This window comes from Pempheris klunzingeri, chromosome 18 (genome assembly GCF_042242105.1).
Source record: "Pempheris klunzingeri isolate RE-2024b chromosome 18, fPemKlu1.hap1, whole genome shotgun sequence".
Classification (NCBI taxonomy): Eukaryota; Metazoa; Chordata; class Actinopteri; order Acropomatiformes; family Pempheridae; genus Pempheris; species Pempheris klunzingeri.
The window spans coordinates 14,444,973-14,454,636 of NC_092029.1; the positions used below are offsets into that span (position 1 = coordinate 14,444,973).

At 40.9% G+C, this 9,664-nt stretch overlaps 1 protein-coding gene across 1 annotated transcript; it reads right to left on the bottom strand.

Annotated features, from left to right (window-relative positions):
- Positions 1-720: 720 nt before the first annotated feature.
- sytl3 (synaptotagmin-like 3) lies at positions 721-6,290 on the bottom strand. The gene is made up of 12 exons (XM_070849699.1): positions 6,113-6,290; positions 5,627-5,836; positions 4,769-4,836; positions 4,424-4,475; positions 4,237-4,303; positions 4,068-4,140; positions 3,506-3,633; positions 2,812-2,934; positions 2,463-2,632; positions 2,277-2,373; positions 1,999-2,169; positions 721-1,037 (listed from the first exon to the last, which is right to left on the bottom strand). The coding sequence occupies exons 1-12, from the start codon at positions 6,208-6,210 to the stop codon at positions 879-881; spliced, it is 1,416 nt and encodes a 471-aa protein (XP_070705800.1). The 5' UTR covers positions 6,211-6,290; the 3' UTR covers positions 721-878.
- Positions 6,291-9,664: the final 3,374 nt, after the last annotated feature.

A 9,664-nucleotide genomic window follows, 5' to 3' on the forward strand; every position in this document is an offset into this window, starting at 1 on the left:
TGCATTAATGGGAAGGTGTTTGGCACTTTTGATAAGGACAGTCAGTCGATCATTGCTAAGTGGCACAGTGTTAACCTCTGGAGGGAGCGTGGCTGTCGTGCAAGTGTCCGAAAGAGACGCTCTTCTGACCTCTAGTGCTGTAGCAAAAGAACAAACTCCTGATGGCTGCTGGAGTGTGGTGAGTTTTATACAGTTTTTTCAATTCATATCTTAAAAAGTTGCATTCCAAATGTTCATTCACTGTCTTTTTACTTGTAGAGCTCATTTTATCGTTTTGGAAAGTGTTGAACGCCTACAGTTGAATGGTTGGTTATCATCTGCACATTAAACCACATGATAACGACACCCCAAAATACATTATAATCTACTTTTATGATTAGGGAGGTAAATAAGCTGTTACGTAGTAAGTGAGTCATGTATTTACGACTAGCATCTACAGTTTACTTCTTTTATTCACTACTTGACATGTATCATAAGCTGTGTAACTAACTCTAAATTGAATTCTCATTGGCTCTATAAATAAAATGACATTTGTGCAACTCACATTGCAAGTTTCATTAAGCCCATTATTACATGAGATATTAGTGGATCCCAACCCTGCCCAAGCTCTCCGAAAAAGACAATAAAAAGTACCTTTTGGTGATATTTATGTTTTTATTTTGGATTAAAAGATTTAATGCTCCATATGGTTTGAGGTTTAAGGATCAAAGCTAATGAGAAAAAAATAAATAAACAAAAAAAGCAAGTTTAACACATGGCAGCCGAGGTTATGTAGTGTTTTTAACTGCAATATCATCCATTTTCAAGAATTGATTTAAACGTAAGGACGACCAACAGATCAGGTGAAAATGATGTTGATTTGATGTGAGGGCAAAATGTTACATTATGTGGCGAACAGACTGATGTGTGTCTTTTTCTTGCTGGCGTTTGAGGGAGCTGAGCTGCAGGAGCTCACCCTGGCTTTTGGAGGTGGACTCGACTGTGAACAGCAGGTCTCCTCCGAGCTGCTCCACAGCGCCTCCCTGTGGACTCTCAGCCTGATTGACACAGAAACACAAGGAAAAGAAATAAAGGAAGTAAGGAAATGCAGCCTTTAAAAGATGCATCTGATGACCATGGAGACTTAATATGTTCAATATTAGTCAAAACAAGATTATTAAATAAATATTCATCATCATTAATACATGCAAATTATGACACGTACAACCATGAAGTTGTGAAGTAATCCAATATTTATTTAAAGTCAGTATAATAAAATATCATATCATCCTGCTTTTCTGCTTTATTGTAGTTTGTATATCATTGCAGTGGGTTTTACTTTTGAATTTGAATTTACTTTTTCCTTTTCTGTTGCTTTGGTCTGAATGAGTGATTCACATGACGGGATTCTCCGTGACCATCTGATGACAAATGGTTTTATATATTAGTGAATAAAATGCTCAATAGTTAAATAAAAAATAAGTGGGGGGGGATTAGGAAAATAAACTCAAACTTTGCAAAAAGGGTATTTTGATATAAAAACTAACCTGCAACGAACTTTGTTACTGTGACTAGAAGAGGATGAAATAACTTTATAATCCTGAGCTTATCTTTAAAAATGTACTTGATTTTTTCACCATTTCGTGGTTATCACATGTGTTCTGTCTGTATTTGTTCATATGATTACTGATTTCATAATGTTTTATGTAAATTACTAGTTGTTTGATTTGCTTTTTGCCCACCAGCAACTCTAAATCTCAGTAATTAGCACACTATATCTGGTCTCTTTACACAGACACTGTACACAAACGTGTTATGCTCTGGACTAAATCAGAAGGTATCTGTAGTCTCTGTTGGTTGTCTGTCAAGACTCCAACATCAATCTTCTCATCAAACGCTCAACAAGAAAGCTTCTTAAAATGTACAACTATTCCTTAAATATCAAATGCAACAGAACCCTTTAATGTTTTTGTCCCCATCTGTTTAACATCACAGCTGGATGTGTGAACTTTCTTTTACCTTTGGACAAAGAGGATACCAGTTGAAGCACTGGGAGGCCTGGTCTTCAGTCCTCCAGCCATCCAGTGGAATAAGGACCTCACCGAGAAACACCTTCTTCCTCATGGTTCCTGAATGCCACACAGAAGCCTGCAGTCTCTTTCCAAACAGCAGGTGGCGCTCTATGTAATACTGACAAAAACCAAAAGAGGAACCTCATTTAATCTGTCCAAATCAAGAGTGACATGCCACCAAATTGATTGTCATACCAGAAGAAGTAAAAACAGTTCTCTTCTTACCTCCAAAACTTCATTATAAACAGGATCAGATGTGTTTTTCTTAACTGTCGTCTTTATTTTGCCGCTCTTGTCTGGCAGCATGTACAGTTTGACGTACCTACACATAATACATGCAGGATGAAGAGGGTTTGATGGACAGACACAAAAACAAAATCGCCTCATACTGTGTATATTCATCATCCTTACGGGTGACACTTCTTCCTCTTGGGGTCCCCATAGTTGAGATTTCTGCAGCCACCAACTGTGATCTCCAGACAGGAGGCGCTGGTGTTGTAGGCCAGAGCCAGCTCCATCTCCCCGGTCACACTGATGCCCTCGAAGAGGCCGCAGTCTGTGCTGATGCTGCTGCTACTGCCCTGAGGAGGTAAAAGACAGTTTATGCTTAAAGGTGCAGAAAGACACAATCTGAAGTACAGAACATGCAGAAAAGGAGATTTTTAGTCTGATCTTGGAGGGTGAAATGATTACAATCATATGTGAACTCTAAGCCGTCACAGGATGTAGCTTGGGGATTTTTTTTTCAGCTTCTGCTTACTCTCTTTCCTCCAGAGTACTCAGAACCGAAGGACGTTTCCTCCTCTGCCCCGGTGGAGGAGCCCTCATGGTCACTGTCTTTAGTCTTCTTGAACAGGTTTGGAAGACTGAGACGATTAAAGAGCTGGAAAAAGAAGGAGGATCATTTCTTTGCTGTGCTTTTACAGACTGATAGTTAATCCCCATTAATAGGATTATTTAATCATTTATCTACTTATTTATGTATATTAGTCTGGTTTACTTCTTGGTGTATCCTTTTATGTATTTTATGGGTTGCTTTCCTTTTAATACACTGTCATTTATTCTATGATTTTGCCACTGAGTCCCTCAATTACAAAGTCATTTATCACTTTATGTGTAGATGGAGCGGCAAGTTACTGTTTTATTGTGTAAAGCACTTTGTGTCACATTTGTATGAAAAGTGCTTTACAAATAAAGTCTGATTGATTGATTGACCAGTGAAGGTCAGTTACTTCAGTTACTTTAAGCCCCTGGGGAGGCCTTGTTCAGACGTCTCATGGATCGAGAAAATTCTCAGAGAAGTCAACTCAGCATAAACACGTGTGCAGCAGATGAATCGTACAAACGTAGTGCTACGTCATAACAAGACTTATTGGCACCTCTGAGGCCGTGTGCACCCACAGCTCAATGACTTTCGCTGCTGTTGAGTGTGTGATGCGCTGTAGCCAACTTACATTTCTAGATTTGTTGATGTCAGTGTCAGACAGGCTCTTGTGGGAGCTGCTGCTTAAGCCAGACTCTCTCCAGCTGCTGTCGACTCTCAGCAGGTCTTCTCGCAACTCGTTCTGAGAGGTGGAAATCTCTGAGAAAAGAGACGTCAGAAACCTTAAAATAAATAAGTGAATGCTGAGTTACAGAGAAATACTCAAATTACTACTCAGCAGATAAGCCCACTGCCTGCACACAGTTCTAAGAAATGCATAAAGCTGTGTGATATCGAAGGGTTTTTTGAGATGCGCGCAACATGGTATTGTCCTTGCCCGTCATAATGTGCAACTTGCTGCAGTTTGGACGATGACGTAAGAGGGGTTTTAGTTTCATCACATTATTTCAATCACATTTCCTTTGTGGTTACTGAATTCAGCTCTTCAGATTACGTCGTGATAACATCCAGAGGAAGTGATGCTTCGTAATAATATCACTCACTCATAATGCATGTGAAATGTGTTGCTATTTAAATAATTCCTCATACACTGAACTGAAAGGGAAAATATGTTTAATGACACATAAACTTACTTTTGATATGACTGGTGAAGGACATCACTAGATCTTCCATAGATTTGGTGAAGGGTTTTGAGTGTTTCAAATCCTGCAGATCAAAGCACAACATTCATTAATTGGCACTCAGTTCATATGTTCTACACATTTATTGTAAAACAATGCTGGAAAATGTATTGTATTTTACCCCAGATCTGCTCAGGAAATGATACTCCATGTAGGGTGGAGGAGTGGGAGGTACAACTGATATATGACTGCGAAAATGATAAGGAAAAAAACACTTACTTCACTTTGCGTTTAATGCGCAAGTGTCTCATATAATGCACTGAAGTGGCTACAAACATTCAAAGTAAGCATGTTGAGATTCCTCGTACCTCAGCATATTGTAGGTCTTTAATAATTTCTCCCCAACGGTCTCATACTTGTCTGTAAGGAACATACGTATTATGAATGACATACAAGTGTGAGAGCCAAATGTTTACACACTGTCAAAGAGATGGATGGAGTTCACAGTATGACAATAATATGATATATTTAAAAGTCATTATACACTCTCCTATGTGACAATTATGTAAAGATTAAAAACTAAAGAATACTTTACCACACTGTAAGCCATTAACGTCTAGACTCCACATAAAGCATCATTAATCAATGTAATTAAGCTGGATGATATCAAGCGAGTATCGATAATACATGTAATCTGAGTATGGTAAACAAACCTGTAGTGACCGGAAATTTCTGTGCCCTCTTCTCTAAGAACCACTCCCCAGATCTGATCTTCACCTCCCTGTGAGGAACAAGAACATAATTAGGTAATTTATTTATTTTATCAGTCACAACAAAACAGAAGAAAGAGCAAGTGCAGCTGTTCTAGTTACATTTTTATTTTTAGGGTATGCTATCCGTGATGCCTCATTTTAATTTAGCTTGAGTTTTATTGTTATAGATATTTCAAGCCCTACTTTAGAAAGGTTATATTCCGTCATAACAGCGTTTTGGCCACTTGGGGGCAGCAGAAATAAGTTGTGAACCTTCTAAGTTGATATTATCATATTTTAAGCACAGACTGTTGCTTTTGAAATGGCAAACCTGTTAGCAAACAGTTGCTTATTTACTCGTAAGCAAAGTTAGTTTTCATTAATTTCGAGCCGAGTCTGATGAAAGTGAGTCCATTATTCTCACTCTCTTTTTGCTCTGTTTTTGGTCTCCACCAACTTCAGAAGGAAATATCTGCCTCTTTAGCTGCTAAATGCTCCACTATCTTGTCACTAGCTGTATCTGTCTGCTGTTTGGTGCTAAGCAGATAGTGTACAGTTTGTTCTCAGAGTTGTTTGGCTGAAACCAGCTGCCTGCTGTGGCTGAAAATGACCCCATGAGAGCGGTGAGAGAGAACCAGAACAGTAATGTTGTGGGCCAGCTGAACAATGGTGATAATTATCTGTGCGCTCATCATTAGGGACGACTCCTTTTACATTCTCATTTGCTTTAAAGAAAGTCAGACACACACACACAGTCATGTTGTGCTGTGTTTTGAGTCAAATATTTCAGTTCTTTTTGCATTAAGTAGTTTACTGGACCTGTAGGCGTGGCAGACCGTGCACTTCCAGTCCGCCCCCCCCACACGGCACCTGCTGCAGATCCGGTGGCTGCAGCCATGGCAGACTGCACCTGAGTTCCAGAACTTTCCCAGCGGCCTCTGGCAGCGGGCACAGGTCCGCTCGCCATACTGCCGGGCAAAACTCTTTGCACCTCTCCTCCGAAGCTCTTGAAGCTCATATTTCATCCTCCTGAGATGAAGATGGAAGGAATCACGATCAGGTTTCACTGCCACTTAGTTACATAAAGCTATGTATTTTCTGTCAGTATCAAAGGGTTAAACATGGTGACAATTCTTTCTAATATGATGTCATGGTTATAAAACATACACAGTAGGAGCCAAAATCAAATATTGTTTGATGCTGGTCTTATAATGATAACTGAAAGAAGGCAGGACACCTGTTTTCAGCATAAGTAAGAAAGTATTTCTCTGAAGTATCTGTGAAAGTGGTCAAAACATGACTCACCTTATTCTTTCCTCGTCTGTGGTACGCAGCCGTTTGTCTCTCTGAAGAACCTCCAAGACTCGTTCTCTCTCCAGAGCTTGAAGCAAACTTAAATCCATCTTTAAATGCCCCAGATCATCTGCTGTCTCACTGGTCCTCTTCTCTCTGCCTCTCTGCCTCTCTGCTTGGCTGTCTTCTTTTTGTTCCTCTCTCCTCCTCCTCTCCCCATAAACCCTCCCCCTTACCGGACCCAGACCTCCTCTTTAGCAATCAGCGGCTGAAAGAGCAAAAGAGAGATGATAAAGGTTGTTCTACGTGCTCTGTCCCTACGTCTCTCCCTCTCCTGATTGGGATCTCCATGGAGTCTCCATCCACGTCAGAGGCAGCCCTTTTGAGCAGATATAGCCGGTTGTAGTGTTTCCGCTTGAATGACTTCACTATCTACCCTGACAATTGTGGAAATGCTCTCTTTTAATATTCATTTCTCTATAGACGAGTGAAGGAATACAAGTCTGCTACCCAATGACACAGAAAGTTTGTCATTTAGAGCAACCTCAGAGCAATACAGGATCCGATACATTCCCTGATTTGTTTCCCCCCAGCTGATCTCAGACTGCTCATGTCCTCATCTTCCCCTCCTATGTCAGAGTCATATGGCTTTACTAGCCAGTATTCATCCCCTCTTCTGGCAAACCACCACTGTTTCTTTAGCTGCAGGAAGAGCAGTGATGCTTCACTGATGGCAGGACTGCAAAACAAACCAAATGCCAACTCCTGCATTATTGATGGCTGGATGTGCGTCTGTGTTCTAGTTTCTTTTTTTCCTTTTTTTTTTTGCAGGCCAGTATTCAAACAGCTAAATATCCACATCAAAAAGACAGCCATCACCTGTTATGTAAAATTTCAATACAGACTCACATGCTTTAATTTAAATGCTTTCTTGCCAGGAGCCAGATGAGAAAGATGGCACCACTCTATGTCTGCAGGATATATACGGTCCAACGGCCGGCAGGTTAGTTTAGCTTAGCATTAAGACTGCAAGCAGGCAGCCTCGACTAGCCTGGCTCCGTCCAAAAGTAATCCCACCATCACCACCTCTAAAGCTCCCTAAAAACTGATATGTAAAAAAAAGACAGGTTTTGATATTACAGGGGTTCCATGCCGAACTATTTCTTGGCCAGGTGAAGATGACAAGACTGTGGGGATTACATACACTCTAGGCAAATTTTGACCACATGATTTCATGTTGCCTCACCCCAAACATCCAATGCACTAATTGTTAGCTTTAAGCGAGCTAGAAGTGTTCAGCTCAGCTTCTGACTGTTCTCAGATCTCACCAAAAATCCTGGTTCTCTCTGTTTTTCCCTCCTGTCTCACTCCACCTTCCCCTTATGCCTGTACATGGACGGAGCACATTCATAAAGCCGTCATTTTGAACTCATGTGGACATGTTTTTACTTTAGTTTACAATGTAACCAGCTAAATTTGCATGTAATTGCTTACCAGTGGGATTGTATGCAATCGCACTGCCTCTGAAATTCACCTTGTGTTCGATGTGTTGTTTCCCCCTTTTTACAGTCTTTATACTCAGCTCCATGGTGTTAGGGTCATGTTCACCATATCAGATCGTTGTCAATCTTCCCAAAATGCCAAACTATTCCTTTAAGCTCTCATTTATCTCCTAAGGTGATCCCATTTCAGTGCACATCACAATTGGGGATAGAACATTTTTTCTGCTCAGCTGTAGACAAGTGAAGCATGGGGAATTGTGAGGAAGTGGCCTGTTGAATAGCTGGATGCCAGCCTGTGTTGGTAGATAAGAGCCTGTCCTTGTTACTATCCAGAGCTGCCAGGAGGCCGGAGAAAACAATCAGCTGTAATTATTCCCTGGGGCTCATAGAGGACCACAGCTGTTATCTGTCCTCTGCTGACGTGCACCGTGCCTGAAGTGATTTTCTCAAGTTGTAAATATCAATGAGGCAAGATGTGAAATATGCTACTACAGGGAGGTTATGATGCATTTCTTCATACTTGTCTGTGATTTGATTCCTCATTTGAAGACCCAGAACCCTCAGTTTCACAGTTTGATGTGAGGCTTTTCGTGCATAGGTGATAATCATCATGTGGATGCAAGTACACTCATTTCACACTCGCCTCTACAATGCAAAGGACCACGATGATTCAGGCTGTCCATGGTTGAGTGGTAACTGTGAGTTAACATCCGAGAAGAGAAGGTGGGAACCCATATCAACTCATTGCATCAGTGACAGTAAAGGACGCCTGACTAATTACATTGGGACCCAAATACGGAGCCTGAATGTCGTGAGAAACACCAAATCAGTCACATGGTCATCTGACAAGTTTCCCACCCACAGCAGAGATTCCAGGAAGACCTGTGTGAGCGACTGCATACCTCAAGTCAGCCCTAGCAGCATGTCACCACACGTCACCACAAGCAAAGTCCAAATAAAGACCCGCCGACCGTCATGGTCACGCTCACACACCACAATCTGCGACACTCAAACTGTGGGTCCTTTACTTTAGAAAGAATGATAAACCCCGCTATAGGCTGGACCCTCAAAACACATTGCAGGAATGTATCTGCATGGTGGTGGTACTTCCTTGCAGATGCACCTGCTTTTGCAAACATTCATAAAAGAATAAAACAGAAACGTGTATAAAAAAACATGAATAAAAATATATGTGATATAAATGAACCCAAACTGAAGTTATGAAATAAAAGGCTTAAAGCTTTTAACGGTTTTGGCAAAACTTTGGCAACATTTGACATAAGAATGCAGAACTTTAAAACACCTCACGCAGTCAGCAAAACACCAGGAGGGACACAAAAAATGCTAAACTGCAGAGAACAGGAGACCTACACTTACACAATGCATTCCCTGACTTAATTTGTCAATACAGGCTGTGGATTTTTCCTTTGACAATGACTTAAACGTGAGCTGTGATTACTAAACATTTACTCAACACTACCCCTTAGTTACTAAATCGCGTGAGTCATCACTTTGACTGAGAGAGTCAAAACACTGCCAAGACAATCCAGCCCGTTTTACAGCAACGTTACAAGTAAAACAAACTCTGGTTTGTGACATGAGAACTAGGTCACAGCAGAGCCAAGAGGTGCAGAGCAGAAAGCAGCAGCATCTTACCTTTGGGCTCACTGCACTGCTGAAGTGGTCAGCCTGAGGAAGTGGTAGATTTTATACAGAGCTAAACATACAGGGCTCAGTTTCCTTCCTTTTTGTGTTCACACATACTGCTGCAATCTGGAGATGGCAACAGAGCAACTACTGACTTGTTATATCATATTTTGTCTGAAAGCTTTGCTTTGCTTTGGCGGTGGCTCTGTGTGCAGTGTGTGTGTGTGTACGGCTGTGTCTGTGATCTAAGTGTAATAGGGAAGCAATAAAGAGTAAAAGAAGAGTAGAAGAGGTTTGTTTTATGAAATTGTGCATTGGACCATCACTGCCATTTCTGACAACACTGAAAAAAAAAAAAAAGCTGAAAAACACTGTAGAAGTGGCTAAGTCACAAATGACTGCCAACCTCAACTTC